At 43.4% G+C, this 21,948-nt stretch overlaps 1 protein-coding gene across 1 annotated transcript in view; it reads right to left on the bottom strand.

The window, feature by feature from the left end:
* Positions 1-8,069, bottom strand: part of adcy3a (adenylate cyclase 3a) — a 48,357-nt gene extending 40,288 nt beyond the window's left edge. Inside the window, exons 1-3 of the mRNA XM_051407260.1 lie at positions 7,854-8,069; positions 4,985-6,164; positions 472-621 (exon numbers count right to left, since the gene is read on the bottom strand). Of these exons, the coding sequence (XP_051263220.1) occupies positions 472-621; positions 4,985-5,659 (825 nt within the window). The 5' untranslated portion in view covers positions 5,660-6,164; positions 7,854-8,069. The remainder of the gene's footprint in view (positions 1-471; positions 622-4,984; positions 6,165-7,853) is intronic.
* Between the last annotated feature and the right edge of the window lie 13,879 nt (positions 8,070-21,948).

The raw sequence follows: 21,948 nt of genomic DNA, 5'->3' as shown, positions 1-21,948 counted from the left end.
CATATCCAGTGTTACAATCAACGTGCCAGACTAAAACACATGCTAACATACACAGGGCCCTCCAGAAGGGGGAAAAGGCGATAGTTTTCCGGAGACCATGGAGGCCTGCAATCATCATGTCACATAGGAAAGAGATAAGATGCACATGCATAGATATGGGTATAGCATATTAGGGGAGGGACCATTCACTGGACCTTTTCAGTGGCACAGCCATTTCTGCAGGTGGGCTTGAACATGCAGCAGATTTAAGGTTTACCGTGTTGTATGTCATTCCACTGCTTGCTTCTCAAGCCAAAGTCATCATGTGTAATGGAAATTTGGGTTAAGACTAACTCTTTAACGGACACATTGGGATGATATGGATATTGACCTTGTATTCTGACTCTGGGTACAAGAAGACAAGTACAAGGAAGTGAAAATGTTCCCCTAAGCTCATATAAACTCAGAATATTGTACAGTTTGTCCTCTGACCTGTTGCTGGCTCTGCTCTTCCAGGTTGAGTTTGACCTCCAGAGACTGTCTTGCCTCGAGAAAGGCCTTCCGATGCTTCCTGTCAGCCATGTAGTACGACATGACGCCCACAGTGATGGCACAAACATAGATCACGATGTTGGCCAGCAGCTTGCAAAGAAAACAGAATGCAACAGTTAAGGATCAATGCAGTACTGAAGGTATCGAAGTGCAATTCTTCCAGACCTGAAGAGGCAGAATAGACGCCTGCAAATATTCTAGTCAGCGTTTAAGTGCCATAGGAAGAACATGTTGAAGACGCTCACAACACCACTGCAAGTGTAACAAAAGCCATACCAACAAAAAGCCAATAAGGGTTATTATTAATTAATGTCATTCGCACAAAAGATGTACAGACAGATGGAAAATAAACATTGAGCAGAATACAGTTAATTCAGGTAACTCAGGCAAAGGCTGCACTGAAGCAACAAAGACTGCAGGACGCTTTTAAAGGGAGATTAACTCAAACTTTATAGCCTGTTTTGTTATTTATTAATATACGTATAAAAACATTAAGGAACAGCTTGGTTATAGGCCTTTTTTCTTAATGCAGCGCAGAGGTACTCAACTGTATTATTGAGGAAAATACAAGTATTGGATCTGGACTAGGTATCAGCATATACTCAATATTAAATGGGGATCAGGAACCAAAAAAACTTGATCAGTACATTTTTACTGTGGTATCGAAGCGTGACGAGCAATCAACTGTTACAATAACTACATTATTGACTTGTCATCATCATAATTTATGAAAGTTATCTCTGGGACAATATTTTGTCCAACAAAAGTAGTGACAGGCCTATCAACCATTACTGTTTAACTCATAATAGGACACAATTTTGGATCGCAAGGCTGTGATTTATCCAGGGATATGCAAGGTAGTGCATACGTCCCTCTCCCCAGCAGTTTTTTCAGGTGGCTGTGGCTCAGAGGTAAAGCAGGTCGTCCACTAATTGGAAGGTTGGCGGTTCCCCGCTCCTCTCGCTGCATGTCGAAGTGTCCTTGAGCAAGACACTGAACCCCAAATTGCTCCTGATGCTGTGCATCACTGTATGAGTGTGTGTGAATGATTAGTTTCTGTTCTGGTGAGCAGTTGGCACCTTGCATGGCACCCACTGCCATCAGTGTATGAATGTGTGTGAATGGGGTGAGTGTGGCATGTGGTGTACAGCACATTGAGTGGACGAAAGACTAGAAAAGGCTAGAAAAGTCCATTTACCATTTTCCTGCTGCTCCTGGGGGAACCTGAGGCATTATTCATAATGATGTCCCAAAGTACCTGTGAAACTACTTTGCCAGAGTAAGGGAATACCCTAATTACATCACAAGAGGGAGTACAGCTGATTTGGTTCTCTTCAGGTTCAAGAGCTGTGTGGGGAAGCATTAAGATGACTGACGCTATAGTAGCTTTAAGTCGATAAATTAGCAGCATGAAACAGTAGTTATTAGGCTGTTGTTCTTGGTCGGAGACTGGAGCTGGAGATACTGAATGATCTGACAATATAAACTACAAGCCAGGTGTCTCACTCTTAAGACTACTCTGTTATCTGATTACTTTCTCTAAAACTTAACCTGATTTCTAACAGTAATCTGGTCTCTTGTGTGCATGTAAACATCCTCTGACTGTAGACAGTTCAGATGGGGTGTGTGACCTTTTATTGAAGAGCCTCTCAAGGATAAAAGATGCCCAGTGATGAGGCAGACTGAGGCTTATTGACAACCAAACACTGTGAGTGAGAGAGCTGTAAACAATCGTGAAATGTCAATGTCCAATGAGTACATGGCCTCGAACACAGCAAGCAGATATGTTGTATAATGGCATACCAGGGATCAGTGTTTTCTGCTTACAAAAGAATGCATTTTGATTTTCATGCCACCATTGTTCAATTTCTGCTCGAGAAAAGTCCTTCTACACTCAGTGATGTCTATTTACATATATACAGATCACGATTAGACTCAGCATTAATCATTAAGGTGCTTTCAGACAGTGAGCAGCAGCAACCACCATCTCCATTGTTTTCAGTGAAAGCCTCTTCAGACTCAGGCGTTATTCTGTATTTCTGTTATTGCCAACAAATTCCATGACAAGACTAAAACCACATCTGGGTTATTCCATCTTTCAATAAAGAGCTATAAAGAAAACCGGTAGATCACTAAAAGTCTAACCCAATCCAATATGTCTGTTTTTAGCAGCGTTTAAGACCATTTGCCCTCACCTCTGATGCAATATACACAGGAAATAATCTGCTTGTAATTCATCCAAATGTCTCGTTTTACACGAACCTCCTACAGTTACTTTGTTTACTGTTTGGGTTCATTGTACATCACTTAGTCAGGGGTCATCAGTTTACTCAATGAGAGAAAAGGAGTCCCTTAAGGAAAAAGGTTGGGAACCACTGTCCTAGGAGATACATTCATTCTTTCTTCACACAGGCCATCCTTCCATGACTGTCCACGCCCATTCACGCACATGCAGGTCTGTCATATTACTGCATGTACAAGTAAGCATGTTGCTGTCTCTATACATTGTTTTAAAATCTACTATAGAAATAATAATTATTATAATATTTAATAATTAAATATAAACATATTTCAGAATAGACTTTTACAATATTAAATATTATCAGTTAATAGATTTTTTTCAAAGTAAGGTATGATTGTTATCATGCATCCTTAACTTTCATTTAACAAATGTATCAATTCACACTGACTCTTGAGGTTTTTTTGGCACAGGAAGGGAAATGGCAACCATTGAAATCACACTGATCTCCTGCACTCCTCCTCCTATATATTGTGAACTTATTAAGTGTATCAATAATGCTTTCAGATCTCATTATAAGCAGATTTTTCCTGCTCGTTGTGATGGGTGGGGAATTAAAATCAGTGAATCAGTGCATAAAAGCAATGCTGTGTTCTCTATATTCCTCAGGGAGCCTTGTTTTAGTCCAGTATATTTATGACATCAGTCAGATTCTGCTGCTGACAGGGCGGCAGCTTCTGAGGGAATTGACGGCTGATCAGAGGTCAGAGTCAGCATGGACTGAGCGGACTCGCCGATAGCTCTTATAGGACGCTGCTTATTTAAATAAAATGTCCTTTTTTCACATAAAAAGACATTTGTTTCAGATATTTACTGTTTATTTAATAGACTGAACTGTTAAATTCAAGTTTAATATTGTTAATACATTAAACACAAATTATGTAAAATTAGAGACAACAGTAAAGAAAAAAAGTAGTTGTTCTGTAATTTTACATGGATTTCTTTGTTAATTTACAGATATCTTGTATAACACAAACAAAAATGTTTTCTTGTTTATCAGTGTATAAGCATGGCTAAACTTAAAAAACTGTTTTTATCACTGAAAACAGCAATAATTACTGTAATTTCACACTTTTGTTACTTTTCAAATTCAGGTTAAGATAAAAAAAATCTAATAATAACAGCACTCTTAAAGTTTAAATTTAAGTCTGATTATTTGGATTTTAACAGTGTTATTTACTACTATTAAAAGACCAAAATATTAAACAAGATTTTATGTAAAATTAAAGTCAATATTACTGTATTTTTCAGGTGCCCCAGCTGTCTTTATTTTACAGTGTATGATGTCACCGTGATGTCAGCTGAGTTGCCACGGGTTCTCAAACTGTGGGGCAGAGAGCCATTGCAGGGGGGTGGAGATGGCCAGGGTAAAAATATGGAGTGAAAGTAGGTTGGAGGAATGTGATCTATGTAGGGGAAATAAACAAACGAAAGTTTGTTGATGCTATCATGCTGACCCTCATTTCACTCAAATTCAACTTCCTTTGTCATTAGTTGCTTCCTCTATCATTGTTACTGATTGAATTGTGGGGTGGTGGGGCATGTTCCTCTGACTGGTTCTAGCATTCGTAATCATATTTGTATTTGAATCTACAAGGCCTGGACAAAAACAACCAACCAGAGCTCAGAAAGATATAAAGATGCTTTAGGTTGGCGGTTTGAAGATAGTTGATTGTTGAGTGTCAAATACACACTTTGGGAATGTTGGAATGATACTCAGCTACATACAATCAGCTATCTTTCTTGGCACTGATTGGTTATTTTTGATGAGGCCCGGTGGATTCTTCCAAATGCCATTAGGAGCACTAGGAGGAGCCAGAGCAACCTGATTTCTTCACAGATTATCTGTCTCATGTACTACTTTCGGGATATTGTGAAAAGTTCCGCAAATATGACAAAACATATTTTTAGAAAAATTACATACTGCACCTTTAATTTATGTTACTTCAAAGAAATAGTTGACTTTTGGTTTCACATGCAGCCGGTTAAAGTTCCGTGTGTGTTTTATGGTGGGCACAGCCAGATATGATGCTGGTAAGATATTTTGAAGCAAAGGGCCTGGGTCTGGCAACATGAGATTACACACAGGTAAGTAAATGACAACCATCCACCTGTCCCTCCACCCCAATGCCCTCTATCTCTTCCTGCTCTTACCTGTCTGCCAAGGGCTGCCCCCTGGATGTCCTCCTGCTGCTGCTGGGCGATGGTGACACCGAGAACCAGGGTGTGGACCCCGCAGGATACAGTAGTGATGAGTACGATGGGTGTTAACCTCAAAGGCAGGGTCAGGAAAAAGGAGAAGCTGAAGAAGGCCTGCCAGCCTACTGTGTCGCTGGCCTGGTGGAAGCGGGCATAGTTCAGACCCAGGTAGCAGAATATTTGAGCTGCTATGAGCACCCACAGGGCGTAGGGCACCACCCGTCTCGAGATGCGGTCCGGCAGCAGCCCGAAGCGGCATAGCAGGTAGAGGATAATATCCGCTGCCAGTCCCACAGAGGCCACTAAAACAGAAGCCAGCTTGTCAGTGGTATATACCACTGCACACATGACAATGATGTAGCTGTCGAAGAGGGCAGCGAACACAACGAGCACCAGCAGGGTTTCGTGTCTCTGCCGTCTGAAATAGGTCTGGTAGAGGTTCTCCAGAGACTCAGGTGCGAAGGTGAGGCGCATGAACCTTGGCAGGCAGAGGCAGCATCCTGAGCTCCGAACTGTGACCTCATGTGTCCGCCCCACCGCCTGCCCGGGGTCAGAGGGCAGTGTCACCGAGCAGTCCGCTGAATACTCCGCTGAGTACTCCGGCTCCGAAAAGGCTCGGTTCCGAGGCATGGTAAACACTCTTTTCAATCAAAAAATGGGAAGCTGTTTGTCGTCCTACAGGAGTAACTCTCAGGTACACATCATCAGCTTGTTTGTCTTCTGCTGAGTGACCACCGTTTTCCCCTGAGAGCCCACAAGTGTGGCATGAATCCCAGCAGTATGTTGAATGTCACGACCTGTACACAGGAGAGATGTTCTTACATAGCTGCGTCCGCGCTCACTCCATCCAATGCTGTTGTTTGACTCAGTTAGTCCGGTGTTGTATGCACAGATCAGCACGCCTACTCTTCTTTAGCAACGTGATCCAAAGAATGTGCACCTCTCGTTTCCTCATTCAGCCTTACGCCAGCTCCTTTCCAACTTTGTACTCCACAGCTGTGTACCATGTCAGAGTTACTGAATTCATTTACATTGGATCAGCTGGGTTGTTTGTATGGCGTCCTCTCTCTCCGTCATTCCTCTGGGTTGGACAACTTTTTGCATTTTGGCCTTCCATAGTCGCACCTCACATTGCCTGAAAAAAGGACACGAGGAAGAAATTCACCATGGCTTAATCTCTCAGACACACAAACACACAGAAGCATGTGTTTTCCATTCCATCTCTAAAACCTGATGAGCAGGGTAGGTACAGTGCAGTCCCTAAATCCTGCACCTGGCAACTACTGGCCGCTCTCTCCTCTCACCAACATCCATGTCAATGTCTAGCAGTTTATTATATATATATATATATATATATATGTGTGTATTTCAAGATACACTTGTTCTACATTTAATACACCAAACATGTTTTTTTTATCAAATTTGGACAGGTTTTCCTTAGCATCGTCTTAAACATCTTTTATCAAAATATCCCTACGCTGATGTCAGCTGGCTGAAAGAAATAAATTCAAGTTGAAAATGTTAAGTTAGTGTGTGAATGTAACGATGTCACGATACAAATATGTGAAGACTCAAATCGGTGAGATGAAAAATGAATCATGATATCATTTGTGGTATAAAGACTTCAGTTTCACTTTTACAAAGAAAAGGAAATAGGCATTGTTCTGCACAATTTATATCTCAGAAATAAAAAAGGATTCTTTAATTTGATAAAGAAAGAGAAAATAGAGATAGAAATAAAGGAATCTTCTTTAGTCATAATATGTCTTCAATCTTACTTTGTTACTAGAAAATCGCGGTATATTCCTACATTTCATGTATTGTAAGACCCACTTATCCTACATCTGACCAGTGTTGGGCTAGTTACTCAGAAAATACATTTCATTACTAATTACTCTTTCCAGAGGTAACATTCCTTACTTATTATAACAGTAATTAGTTACATTTCTAGAAATATTAGTTTTCTGCTAGTCCCTAATTGGTAATTGTGTCCTTTCTTCCCAAAATTGTACAACTTATGACAATTCAATTCCAGTGTTGTTTGTTAAAATCAAAGTATTTCCTGCTGCTGAATGTGTTTCCTCAACGTTTACAAAAATGAATCCGAGGATGTGACTGCAATGTTGGATTTCAAATTAGGAGAGGGTGACAAAAAAGTAATGTTGTAACAAATGATTTTTTTAAATGGTAACTGTAATATCATTACTAACATTTATAAGTATTTATTAATGTTGTTACATGTCATTCCTTACTGCCCAAAACTGCATCTCACCCACGGGTTCCCCTTGCATCATCTTCCCCATCTTCCGTCTTCTGTCCCTACAGTGAGGGGACCGACAGCTGGCTGATTCAAATCAATTCAGGCTGATAATGTGAAAAATGTGAGTGTGAGTATTATTTTAGTGGGTCTGCTATTTCTGTCGATAAAGCGAGGCAACCTTAAAGAGTGTGGGCGTCGGGGTCCGTCACACAGGGGCCAGCTCTGTGCTGCAGGCCTACCTAGCTACATGTTGCGTGTGGTCAGATACACAGGTTGTGAAAACACTGGGCTCATGCTGTCCACACACATCCACACGGTGTCAAAGCCCCCAATGACACCCACTCAGTCATCCAACAAAGCTGTTTAAATGGCTGCTTTAGCATCCCCAACGTTAACTGTATACATTGGACTGATCTGAATCTCATTGTCCCTACTGTCCACTTCCAACGTCTGCTGTCTCATTTACATCACCTGCTCTGCTGGAAGCTCACATTTTGTCCCCGTTCTTCCAGATGCTGTGAAAATCATGGACACAATCTATACTGATGCATCCCGGACGCTTACCGTGTGTAAAGACAGATTCGGTCTCCTTTGGGTGCTAACGTTAGTCCCATCAGACAGATGTGGGTGTCCTCGGATCGCCGGGAGGAGTAGCCTACATGTGTCCAACCTTAGTCGGGATGAAATTAAAAAATGGCTCAAGCAAAGTCGCCTCGACGGGTACACAAACCCCTCTTGGTCTTGGGTGTTTTCCGCAGAAGACACGGAACAGCTTCACCTTCAAACTACACGCAGTGAAAACAACACTTCCGCTCGCTTTCAAAATAAAACCAGTATTCGCGATAGTGCCTTCTCAAGCGGGGGAGAGTAACAGTGATGTAGTTAACGTATATGATTCAGAGACGCTTTCAACTGAACTAAGATGGGTTTACAGCAGGGTTGCACAATTAATCACAATATTATTAAAATTGCAAAATCCAAGAGTAATATGCAAATCCCAGGAGTTGTAGTTAATAAAGGTAAAATGGGTGACAGCATCATATCAAAGAAATGTAGTGCTGAAGAAAACTGTCTGGTACTACAGACCTAAAAAATGTCACATCTTTATGATTTTAATAGTTTATTAAGTGAAAATGAAATTTCAGACCCGAAAATAATCGTTCCCATTAATTGTGAATCATATATATCTGTCAAAAAATGGTGTTACAAATTTTGTATTGCATCTCAGCACAGCTGAACATGAAAGGTCATGTTTGCCTTTGGAAACTATGCAAAAGAAAACTTATCTCAAGGTCTAATAACTAGCCTTTCCAAAGCTTTCAAACGCATCTTATTGTCCTTATAGGGGATGGAGTTTGCTCTGTTGTCATGGAAATAATGTGATGACAAATGAGGTGAACTTGGGTCAAGATTTGGTTGTTTGTTTTTTATTGTCTCAGCATAGGTCTGTTACTGTCTATGAAGTCAGTTTTGCATCTTTTCAGTGACCAACTGTTTATCAGTTTCAGTACTAACAATTTTTGTCTTGTCCAAGTCTCAAACACCACTCTAGCTTCAGCAGACAGCTTGGAAGTATTTCATATCTCAAATTAATCTGTCTTAACACATAGGCTACATTTTGGTGTTCATTGGTGCCAAACTATTATGCTTTTATTTTGATAGTAAATTTTCAACAGCTTCCGTATCGCGCTGGCGTTTTCTGTCTAACTTGACGCGGCCACTTCTCCATGTCCACATTTTCTCCCTCGGTATCCCCGCCCCCTGAAACCATGTCCGCCTCCTTACCTCCATCCTCCCGGAGGTTAGGGTCTACAGTTGGGGTCTGAGTAAGTACACAATATACATGCAAAATAAGCTGTGTGCATGTGTTGATGAAGAATGGCAGCCTCTCTGCTCCCTGTTAGCTGAGGGTCATATTTCAAGTCCTTTCTGTGTTCACTATGAGAATGTTTAATTCGTTCTGGTAACAATTAAATGAACAGTTACAGTAAGACATTTAGACTACAATTGCGAGCAATTTGGGGATCAGTGTCTTGCCTGGCCCCATGTTTAACACATTCATTTTGAGACATGTGTGCATTGGTCAGATTCATAATGGAGATTCTGTAATGAGGAAGAGGAAGACCAATTTCATTTTTTTTAATACTGTCCAGATGTTGTAAGTTTGTGGACAAATGTATTATTTTGACTTGTAAACATCCCAGCTGAAAAGTAAATGTGCTAAGTGTACTAAACTTTAGCATACTTTTGTGTACTTGCAGCCACACTAATCATCATTATACTTCAAGTGTGTTCATGGTTAGTTAACTTGAAGCATGGTATTTTGGAACAACTCATTTTGTACTAAATATATTTTAATTGTAATTAAATTGTAGAAAAGCTCAACTTGAAGTGTATTTAGTGTACTTTTATATGCTAAAGTGGAACAACTTAAAGTATACTTTGTATACCTTAAGCATATGGCTTTATATGTACTAATATAGGCTTAATTAGTCAAATTAAAGTGTACTCTGGATTATAAGTACATTAAAAATTATTTGTTAGTGTCTTAAAAATATATAAGCTTCATACTTTTAATATATTCTTACTGTGCTAATAATATACTTAATTATACTTTTGGCTTATTCCAATTACTAAAAAAGCATACTTTGCAATTAATAGTCAATATACTTTATCAATACTTTGCTATATTACTTTCTACCTTGCACAAACTTGCAAATGTATTACTAGGATACTAAAGGCTGAAAGACTTGTGGGACTACTTCCAGGTGAAAAAATATACTTAAATGTATTTGTACCATATCCTAATTAGAATAGTACATTGTAAATACAAAAAACTTGTACTATCTCTTAACATTTATACAACAAATGTATGAACATTTACATTATGGCTTTTAAACATTTTCAAATATTGGTACTTTAGTACACCTTGTAGAAATACAAGACCAAGACCAAAATATTACAATAAATTTTACAGAACACTGAGAAATAGTGAACAATGAAAAACAACATTCCTTATTATTGCACGCCTAACCCCTCCCACCATACAGAAACACACACCACACATTATGTTCCTTTTTTTCGGCTGAACTGCTCATTGTTACACTTTCGTCTGATGGCTGCGCGCACATCAGAGACACTTGTCTGTGGAAACTCGAGAAGAACAGCGTCTGTTGACCGAATAGACAAGAGATAATGTAAGTCACGCAGCATATTCATAGTATTTTGAACAGTACATCAAAGGGGTATTCCAGAAAGGAGGTTCAACAAACTCGAAGCCTAACAATGAACTCTGAGTTGACTTAACCTGTGAAGTGAAACTCTGAATATAGGCTATAAAAACAGTCTTGTGATTGCTCCTCACTCTGGTTTTATTCATATTCTGCATATTAAACAAGGTAAAAGTTTATTCAGTGGATATTTCCGCTTTTAGCAGCTTTTACCACCAACAGATACCTACTGATTAACACACATCCTGTCTCCTAACATCCTGCTGAGTAAATTAACTTGTGGAAGAAGGCAGAGGTGGTGGTCACCTCCACCTCCACCACGTCTGACAGAGGCAGGGGAGCTGAGGGCGTCACTCACCCCCAGGACCCAAGAGGCAGACACACTATTTAATATTATCCTAAATGCGGCAGCAAATTAGAAACATGTACTTTGAAATTGCATTGTTGGAGGCAATGCAGGCTGATGGTTAGCCTACTTTTGTAGCTATCTGTGGGAAATAAAGAAAGCCAAATGAAATGTGAATGATTCCTCTTTTTCTGACTGCTGGAAGGTGACTGATTAACCTGCAAAGTGATAAAAATGAAGAGGTCCAGATCTGAGAGCATGTCAGCGGTGACGTGTAGCCTGATATTCGATGAGCAGCCGGACTGAGAATATTGTTCAGATAAATGTCGGACTGATGAGAAGTGGTACCGTTCGGCTCAGGGAATGAGAGCTCATCTAAACAAATCTAAATAATCCCCCTGTTGTAAAACTATGTGAATTATTTCTGCTTCAACATGATGCTGTTGAGAAGGAAAGGACAGGCCCTGTCGGACAGCTCCGTTAGACTCAGGGTTTCTTCAAGTAAACCCGCCAGCGAGCAGGTTGGGTTCCCAGAGTCAGTTACCATGGTGACTGACACAGAGTTAAAGATACCTCTCATTCAGGGGAAAAAAAAAACAGAGTTTCCCTCATCGAAGGGTTCACTTATGTTTTACAATACCCCTGGAACTCTGGAAATTTTATCAGTATGGTATAGCAATACTGCTACCAGTAAATAGTCCAACATGTATTTAGTAATTACTGGTGGTCAGTTTCCGTGTGATCTAGCTGCTATAGAAATCACAGAAGCTTTTATATAGACTACATGTAACTCAAAACAATTACATACCTGTAATAGCCTGCACTTTGTCAACATCTCCCCCCCCAGACTTTCCAGTTAGGGTGGACTGTGCAAGGCCCTCCTTTATGAATACCAGGACAGCCAGCTGCTGGGCAAAAACGGTCATGCGAGATCTATTCAGCCGCAGGAAGGCCCTCTTTGAAACTGTCACTGTGCTGCCTGCCAAGGGGTGCTGCATGGGAGAGAAAGAGAGGATAAATTGGACAGATTATCTCTCCCTACTTATGAGGAATGAACAGACATTATCCAAACATTAAAAAATGTTAATTCAATCTTTACTTGGATTACTGCTAGTATATATAGACCACTAGGGAGTGCTATGACCAGTGGTGTTGAAGTTCCCACTGACAGCAAGATAATTCATATGACTGATTTGTGACACATATAACCTATTAAATCCCATCACTTTATTGCTGACCCAATTACCAAGAATATGATGCTGCCAAAGACAAAAGGTCCATAGTGCAAATATAGAATTCTTTATGAATGAACTGTCAAGTAATGAATACATACATTCATCCCTCAATTATAACATACCATTTCAATTTCACTGTCCACAGAATATGATGACACTGCAGATGAAGGGGTCCCCTAAACGAGGACATCAATACCCGGACACACTCCACACACTCCCTCATTAATTTAATCATTTCTGGCAGGTCTAGATGAAAGTAATAATAAGTGATAAAACATTTGTTTGTAAGTTAGTAAGAGTAATGGTACTTAAGCTCAATACAGGACAATAAATAATGTGGAAACACCCTGAATCATTGTTTAATAAACATACTGTGTTCTGACATGTCAACCCCTCTAATTCTAATCCTAACACCCACCGTGAAGGGATGACATGATTTCATTCATTCCAGGTGCCATGCCATGACCAGTATTATCATCCGTCAGCTTCTTCAAGAGAGAATGAGAGGATTAGAATCACATTAAACTTCATTCAGGTACAATAGACATTTACAGAACCTGATGTGAGGAATCGTGGGATGAAATAGCGGTAGATATAATGTTGTGTTCAATTTTGTATGTTAGAGATTGTGATTATTTTATGCTTGTTTTTCTGGATCCCAATAAACACAACAGACAAACAGTACAGTTTGTCCAGCTGTCATGCTGACTGAGTGATCTGTGAATGACAACCTGACAGCTGTGATCCAATCCTGTGCACACTTTGTAGGGCAATTAAGATTTATGATTGTAATTATAATAAATGCTGTTCTAAAGGTACTATATAAATAAAGTTTTTTATTATTATCAGCCCTTATTTGTTATTAGTGAATATTTCTAGACACACACGTGTGCATGCGCATGTTTTTGACTTCTATACTTTATTTCTCAAAGGAAATACAGTATGTTTAAAGGACACTCTTCTAATCCACACTAACGTGTGGGACAAAACATTAATGAAAGGTGTTTGAAAATGATTATATTGTTGAATATATTAAATAAAAGTAAATGAAATACATTATGCTTAGTTGGCATGCACATGACAGCCAAAATGAGTTTATATGTGAAAATAAGATATGTAACAATTGTGAGATTAAGTTTTCCATGCAGTTGGGTGTAAGATCTCTGACCTTTGCCTGACCTTTTCATTCAATATAATATAATTTTACCATAATAATATAATATTCAATATAAATGTACTTGCCATTCTCTGGGCTGAGGAGAAACCCAACTCTTCATCTTCGTCTTGAAACTTTAAAAAGTGAAAAGAGAAAATAACTGTGACAAGCAATACAACAGAGAAAGAATTTTTGTCTCAGAGTACACAACAGCTGGGAAAGAAGTATGACTTAAAATGTCATGCCGTTGTGGACTTCCTATGTATGTGGCGTCATCAGAACTTGGACTGGATGCCAGGGGTAAAAGCACACGTCTTGCTGCCTTGTTAATCCTTGCTCGCTTTCCCTGAAGAAAAACGTTTATATGGTAAAAGTAGGAAAATTATTAGTTATATCCTGAAATTTGAGTTGTACTAGAAACTACAATATTTAATTAGAAAAAAAGATATAACACAGCAGTTGCTGTTGGCATTAACTAAAATTGTAGTCGAGTTTTTTAAAACTAAAATGGACAAACTACCTTAATAATTAACACAAAGAAACATGCAAAATTCACAGGACTAAAAGCTTCTGTCCAATATTCCTCAAATCAAGACCTTTTAGTTAAGTGTCTGAGGGACACCACAGTTTTTGCTGTTGTAAACTTTGTAGCCCCCTGCTCAAGAAAGAAGTATGCCTTACCCCATGAACACGTTGTGGAGATTCGTTCTCAGAACTGTAGAGGTGATCTTGTGTGTCCAGGGCCCTCTTCTGAGACAGGGAAGTCTTCAGGTTTTGTAACACATGGTCCCTGGCTGCCTCTTTAATCCTGGTTTGCTTTGCCTGTCAAAAATGTTTATGACGTAAAAATGTTGGCGTCCTACAGAAAGCTTTGTGTAATCAAGTTCACATTTTAGATGTCTTCTTATTTAAAGTTCCCTTAATTATCTCACCACCCCTCAGATATAGCATATTTGGTGTCTCTGTACATAAAAATGCATTTGAATCTATCTGTAGACCTACCTCTGGCAGCTACAACAACAAAATACTGCTACATCGAGATGTTTCAGTATTATTCATCTAATGTTGTTATATATAACAATAAATCAGTCAGAGGGAGCAAATCAATACATCTACTTTGATAGTTTAGCTACATTTTACTGCACATAATTATGCACTTTAACTTGAGTGGGATTTTTCATGCATTATTTGTAATGGAGAATTTTAGCATTGTTTTTTTTTACTTAGGTAAATGATTTGAATTTTGTCAAGACCTCTACCAGAAAGCACCTGGATGTGTAGCTAGCCAAAGTATTGGAGACAGCATGTCAGCTAATGCAGCATTAAGGAATGTTGCGTGCACTCACCTGTATGGCCGTTTTAGGCTTCAGTACGTCGGTCTCACACATTTTCTTTTTCATGTGCACACCCCTGCTTTCCTCCTCGGCCCAGATATCCTTACCGAGAAGGAAGAAATTCTTCTTCGACACAAGTTCTTTGTAAGAATCTGATATAACGAGAAGAGTACAAAAATAAGTTTAGCCTAGACATTTTTCCTAACAACGACCAAATTAAACAGTTAGCTGCTAGCTGGCTGACCTAGTTGGAAAAATAATAGGTATTCAGAATACCTATTACCCATTACCGTGCTCCATACTTGCCTCCAAATAACAGCACCTTAGCAGGCACCGTCCTGTTTGGCTCGTGGGCCATTTTATTTCAATCCAGTTCGTGTCGTCATCAAGGTCCGGCTGGGAGGCCACTTGGGTGAACTGGTCGCTACCAAGAATGAGCGACGTACTTTCCACTTTAAGTGTTTTATCAAATAAGTAGTAGATGGCGAATTTGAACATTGTATCCTCCTAACCTGCAAACCTGCTTTCACGCGACTGACCTGACCTCGCTCAGATGCAACGGATGTCGGATGAGAACGTCTGCAGCTCTGATTGGCTGAAAGTGAAAAACAAAACTGACGCACTTGATTGGTCAGACACTGTCATAATACAGTTACTATACAAAATCATCATGCCAGCAAAACAAAACTTGAAGAGACATTTGAATTCTGACGAGACTCAACCAGAGACGCCAAGAACAACAAAATACAGAAGACTTCAACCACATTCAAGAGTAGGCTTAAGACATTCCTCTTTGATAAAGCTTATAGTTAGAGCTGGATCAGGTGAATCCTGAACCATCCCTTAGTTATGCTGCTATAGGCCTAGACTTTCGGGGGATTTCCCATGGTGCACTGAGCTCCTCCCTTCCTCTCTCTTTCTGCACTCATTCATGTCCCATTAATGCATGTTACTAACTTCACTTCTTCCCCGGAGTTCTTGTGCTTTCTCGTCTCGCAGGTTCTCATGGATCCTGGTGGAGCCTCCTGCCATGGCCCTGCTAGATTGCCATTGCCAATACTGTTGTTGCTGTGCACCTGTCTGTCTGTCTGTCTCTCGCTCTCTCTCTCTCTGCCTCTCTCTCTCTCTCTCTCTCACCCCAACTGGTCGAGACAGACGACCACCCACCTAGAGCCGAAGGATCTGTCCTAGGTTTCTGCCTTTTAACAGGCAGTTTTTCCTTGCCCTTGTCGCCAAGGTCTTGCTCATGGTGGTACTGTTGGGTCTCTGTAAATAATGTTTTAAAGAGTTCGGTCTAGACCTGCTCTATTTGAAAAGTGTCCTGAGATAACTTCTGTTATGAATTGGCGCTATACAAATAAAATTGAATTGAATTGATATTCAACTGAAACAGGTAAAGAAAAAAAAACAATTGGTGAAATGCTTTGGGCTACAACGAAAATTTAAATTTTACTCTCCCGCCTGATTCATTCTGTATTCTGTTTTTGTTATGATTATGAAGTGAAACGTAAATAGTACCCTATCAAAACATTGTTGTTAAAGTGTTATTAGCTATGAGGTAAAAATACGTCAAAATCATCTTGTCATCTTGACTTCATGTCAAAGACTTCCGTACTGCAGACCCCATACACTTTAAAATATATATATCTATGACCTTTACTGTGACATCTGCAGGAAAAATTGGATATAAACTTGTCATCATCTTTTCAAAAAACACAATATTTATCTTTGGTAGTCTACATTTTAATATCCTAGCTATGAGATCAGCCTATCTGATGGTTAACATAGTTCTAAAAGACAATATTCCTTCCAGTATCTTCATCCTAAAATGTTTGCCCAAATCCACTGTAAGTCATCAAGTGTAATCGCATCAACACTACTGCTAGCTAGTGGATAAAGCACTAGCCGTGTTCAGGTTTCCTATTATCTTTGTACTGTATCCACAGAAAAAGAGAAAATTGTTCTACAAGAGATTTCTCGGTACATCTTCAGTTCCAAGAACATCCCTTTACAGAAGAAAAGTTACTGAAAAGGTGAGTTCAGGAGAAATAAATTCTACAGTAGTAAATGTATTTTTATATTCCAATGTTCAACCACACTGAAGCTGCACTTAATTCCTCAATATTTGTTTCAGATTTGTCTTACAGATCATAGTAATGCAGATACTTACCAAGAAGTGGATAGAGAGAGACAGGAGGACAAAGAGGAAGATGGCGAAAGTGGACAGAGAACAGAGAGGAAGATGATGGAAGTGGAAGTTATGGCCGCCGCTGGCTGTCGTTTAGTGTATATTCATTGTGGTGTTTCATGTGATTCCCTGTTGAGGATTGGTCCTTCTGGAGCAGAGACTGCCTACTTCCTGCTTGCTGTCCCCTGGCATCTGTGATTGGTGTGGCTGCGATTCCACTGAAGCTACCAATCAGGAGTCTTCAATCAACCCCAGCTGCACTTAAATAGCTTGTGTGTTCACAGTTCAGGGCGGCTGTGAACTAGTGATCAGTTCGCCTCGCTGTTGGTTGCACACCATTGTGTTAGTTTAGAGTGTCTGTACTTTCTAGTATTGCCTGGCTGTTATCTGAGTGGATTCAGCCAGTGCCTTTGTAATCTTTTGTGACCTTTTAAGTTGCTCAATAATTGCTAGTTTGGTTTTTGTTCACTAGTTTGTACGCTTATGGGTGCTGATCTCTTTTTGTTCTTTAGTGTCATCCAGTCATTTTCATTTTGTGTACTAGTTATTTGTCAGCACCAGTATAGCCTCTCTTTTGTTATATTTCATTGTGCAAGCACACTCTCCTTAGTTAATTAAACACCTGATTTTAACTTGAACCTGTCAATTGTCTCATTCCATCTCTTTTCCAATTCCAATTGTATGTTACTGCTCTCCAAATCGAGCTGGGTCGTAACAGTGGACAAGAGGACAGAGAGGAAGATGATGGAAGTGGACAAGAACACAGAGCAGAAGAGAGGAGCCAAGCCGGAAATCAAGATTCAAACCTGTAGCAAGCCGTGCTACAGACGGGGTTCCCCAGCACACAAAACTCCCGGACCAGACTGTCGGTTCACGCAACTCTTTATTTGAGGCACAAAATGCAGCTGTACCGCTGCGGCAGCTTCCGCCCAGAGGCCTGTCTTTCGGCGTGTGTCTCTCTCGGATCCAGCACACTACTGCCAAGATAAAAGGTAGAGTCATCAGACAATCATTGGCAGGTGAGGTAATCAACTCACCTGGTGCCACTCTCCCAGGCCTTCCCCACACCTCTCGCTCCTGCAGCTGAGCGCAAACCACGCCCACCTCCACATACCCCCACCGCCCGATTTAGGCCAGGGCGTCATCCGGCCTAACCTCCTCCCCCCCCCCCCTCCCCATAGGAGCGGGAGAGAAAGTCGGCCACGGCCATCTGCGCCCGGTCTATGGACCACCCTGAATTTAAACGGCTGTAGGGCCAGATACCACCGAGTGATCCGGGCGTTGGCATCTTTCATGCGGTGGAGCCACTGGAGGGGGCATGGTCCGAACAGAGGGTGAACGAGCGCCCCAGCAGGTAATAACGCAGAGCCTCGACCGCCCACCGGATCGCCAAGCACTCCTTCTCGATCGTGCTATACCGAGACTCCCTCTCCGACAGCTTCCGGCTGATGTATAACACCGGGCGGTCGACACCCTGCACCTGCTGGGACAGAACGGCCCCCAGCCCTCTGTTCGAAGCGTCAGTCTGCAGGATAAAGGGGAGACAGAAGTTGGGTGTGTGAAGAAGAGGCTTCCCACAGAGAGTTTGTTTTACCTTCTCAAACGCCAGCTGACACTGCTCCGTCCACTGGACCGGATCTGAGGCACCCTTTCGAGTGAGGTCGGTCAGGGGCTGGTCAAGTCTGCAAAGTGCGGAATGAACCGCCGGTAATAACCTGCCAGCCCCAGGAACCGCCTCACCTCCTTTTTGGTCTTGGGCCGTGGGCTGGCTGCAATTGCTGCTGTCTTGTCTACCTGAGGACGCACCTGCCCACTGCCCAAGTGGTACCCCAAATACCGTACCTCCCTCCGTCCAACTGCACACTTCTTCGGGTTGGCAGTGAGCCCCGCCTGCCTCAGTGACTCGAGCACCGCCGCCACACTCTGCACATGCTCCCGCCAGCTGTTACTATGGATGATAACGTCATCCAAGTAGGCGGCCGCATACGCAGAGTGCGGACGCAGGACCCGGTCCATGAGACGCTGGAAAGTGGCTGGGGCCCCAAACAACCCGAAAGGAAGTGTGACAAATTGGTACAATCCATACGGAGTGGAGAAGGCCGTTTTTCCTTAGACTCTGGAGACAAGGGAATCTGCCAATAGCCCTTGGTTAAATCCAGTGTCGTGAAAAGCGAGCAGTGCCTAACCGATCCAGGAGCTCGTCGACCCGAGGCATCGGATAAGCATCAAACCGTGACACATCATTCACCTTGCGATAGTCCACACAGAACCGAATAGACCCATCCTTCTTAAGTACCAGAACAATGGGGCTACACCAGGCACTGTTGGACTCTTCTATTACCCCCATCTCCAGCATGGCCTTCAATTCCTTCTGAACCACCTTTCTTTGTGTTCAGGTAACCGATAGGGCCGTGAACGCACTGTCACGCCCGGGTGAGTCTCAACATGATGCTGTATGAGATTTGTGCGTCCTGGCAGGGGGAGAACACGTCAGCAAAACGCTGTTGCAACGCGGCAACGTCTGCTCTCTGGGGACGGTGTGAGATGGTCACCACAATGGAGTGAGGCAGGATTGGTGGAATTTGGGACCTCAGGCCCCAACTCATCTCTCTCTTTCACCGTGGTCACCAGGAGAAACAGGCTCCGCCTCTCTCCACGCTTTAAGGAGATTGAGATGGTAAATCTGTGCTGCACCTCCCCTGTCAGAACGCCCAACCTCATAATCGACATCACCCACTCGCCGTGTGACCACAAAGGGCCCTTGCCACTTGGCGAGTAATTTGGAGCTGGAAGAAGGGAGTAATACAAGTACTTTGTCTCCCGGTGCAAATTGTCTGAGTCTAGTTCCTCTGTTGTACAGGCGCTGTTGACGCTCCTGGGCCCTGAGCAAATTCTCCCGTGACAACCGGCCCAATGTGTGGAGTTTTGCTCTCAGGTCCAGGACGTACTGAACCTCATTTTTACTTGGGCTCGGACCTTCCTCCCAGCTTTCTTTAACAAGGTCCAGAACCCCCCGTGGTGTCCTGCCAAACAGCAGTTCAAAGGGAGAAAATCCCGTTGAGGCCTGGGGCACCTGCGCACTGCAAACAACAGAGGATCTAGCCACCTATCCCAATTACGGCCGTCATCGTGCACAAACTTACGGATCATGGACTTCAGGGTTTTGTTCAGACGCTCGACAAGGCCGTCGGTCTGAGGGTGGTACACACTAGTCCGAATTGACCTGATGCCCAATAACCCATAAAGTTCCCGGAGTGTACGTGACATAAACGAGGTGCCCTGGTCCGTTAGGATTTCTTTTGGGATCCCAACTCGGGAGATGACCTGGAACAGTGCCTGTGCCACACTCTTTGCAGAGATTGTGCGCAGAGGCACCGCTTCCGGATATCGAGTTGCATAATCCACTAGGACTAATACATAGCGATATCCTCGTGCGCTCCGGTGAAATGGCCCGATTAGGTCCATGCCAATACGCTCAAATGGAACCTCCATGAGTGGTAATGGGCGCAAAGGCGCTCTCGGGATGGCCGGTTGGTTAACCAACTGACATTCCGGGCAAGATGCACACCAGCGGCGTACATCTGCCCTAATGCCAGGCCAATAGAATCGGGCCATTATCCGGTTAAGTGTCTTCTCATACCCCATATGCCCCGCCATTGTTATAATGAGCCGCCTGGAAAACTGTTTCCCGGCGGCTTTCCGGCACCAACAACTGGGTGATTTCCTCTGCTGACTGAGTGTCACGACTCACTCTGTATAACCTGTCCCTAACCATTGCAAAATGCGGATATGTCTGCGCTGCGTCGGGTGCCCAACTGACCATCAATTTGTATCAGTTGGTCAAAGGCAAAGCGTAGAGTATTGTCGCGAGACTGCTCGAGTGGAAAATCTTCCGTGGAGCGCAACATGGGGACCTGTGGAGCCTCTGGCGGGGCACCACAGATCCCCCTCCCCTCTGCGCGTCGGACAACCTGCGTCACCACTGAGCACAGCGCACATATCCCATGTCCCTACCGGCCGTGAACGCACCCCCGCACACTGCCCCACTAATCGATTAAACCCAGGCCAACCGTGCCCAAAATCAGGGGTGCGTCAGGCGGGAACTAACCGCAGCCTTAACAATATGTTTTACCCATATATCTAATTTCCACGGGTACAACCGGTATCTGTGAATATCCCCATGTACACATCTAATGTCCACCACGATGCCTCTACCAAGCCCCGGGTCGAACCAGGTGCTGATGAATTATAGACTGCGTGCAGCCCGAATCCACCATTGCCTGATGTATACCCCCTTGGATCCTTACCGGACGCTGTATGTCCCTCCTGGACCGGGGAGGGTGTTGGTGGGCCAGCAACCCGGACCACCTGTCCGACCTCCATGGAGGGCACCCCTGCGGAAATGCCCGGGCTGCCCGCACCGCCAACACTCCTGCCCTGACGCCTGAGGAACCCTCTTGGGCCGGAGCGGCACCCGTAGCGGCTGGACCCTGGGAAGGGGAGGGTTTGGTTACTGCGTGGCAGAGGGAGAGGCCGGGCAACAGTTTCCAGTCGGGGGTAGCGGGGTGGGGGTCTCCTGCGGGCGCCGGCACGGGTCAGGCGGTGCAGAGGGCCGCCCCCGGGCTCGGTCCCCACCGTGGACAGCCAGATGATCCTCGGCGAGGGTGATGGCGGCCTCCAAATCCGCCGGTCGGTGGCACCGCACCCACTCCGCGGTCCCGGTCGGGAGCCCTCCACAAACTGCTCCGCACCACCAGCTCCGCATCGCTCTCACCGCTGATCCCCCGGCTGCAGCCACCTGGTGGCGCGTCCTCGTGCTGCGCAAAGACGAATGGACGGTCAGAGGATCCCAGTGTGGCGGACCGGAACCGGCGGCGGTGATCCTCGGGGGAAAACCCATCCTGTCTAGGATGGCTCTTTGACGATCCGGAACTCCCCGAGCAGAAGCTGGCAGGCCGGCGCCGCAGTCTGGGACTCTCCTGACAGCAGGGGAAGCAGGCGCACGGCCCACTCGCCGCCGGCCAGCCACAGGCCTCTGCCGTCGCCTCAAACATTTCGAGGAAGGTTTGGGGGTCATCCGCCGCTGTCATCCGGTGCATGGTGATGCCGGAAAAGGAGGAGCATGGAGGGGATGGAGACTGTGCCCCGACCGGCCGCAGTCCCTCCAGCA

This window comes from Dicentrarchus labrax, unplaced genomic scaffold (assembly GCF_905237075.1).
Source record: "Dicentrarchus labrax unplaced genomic scaffold, dlabrax2021, whole genome shotgun sequence".
Lineage (NCBI taxonomy): Eukaryota > Metazoa > Chordata > Actinopteri > Moronidae > Dicentrarchus > Dicentrarchus labrax.
This window is presented reverse-complemented; position numbering and strand designations above follow the sequence as displayed.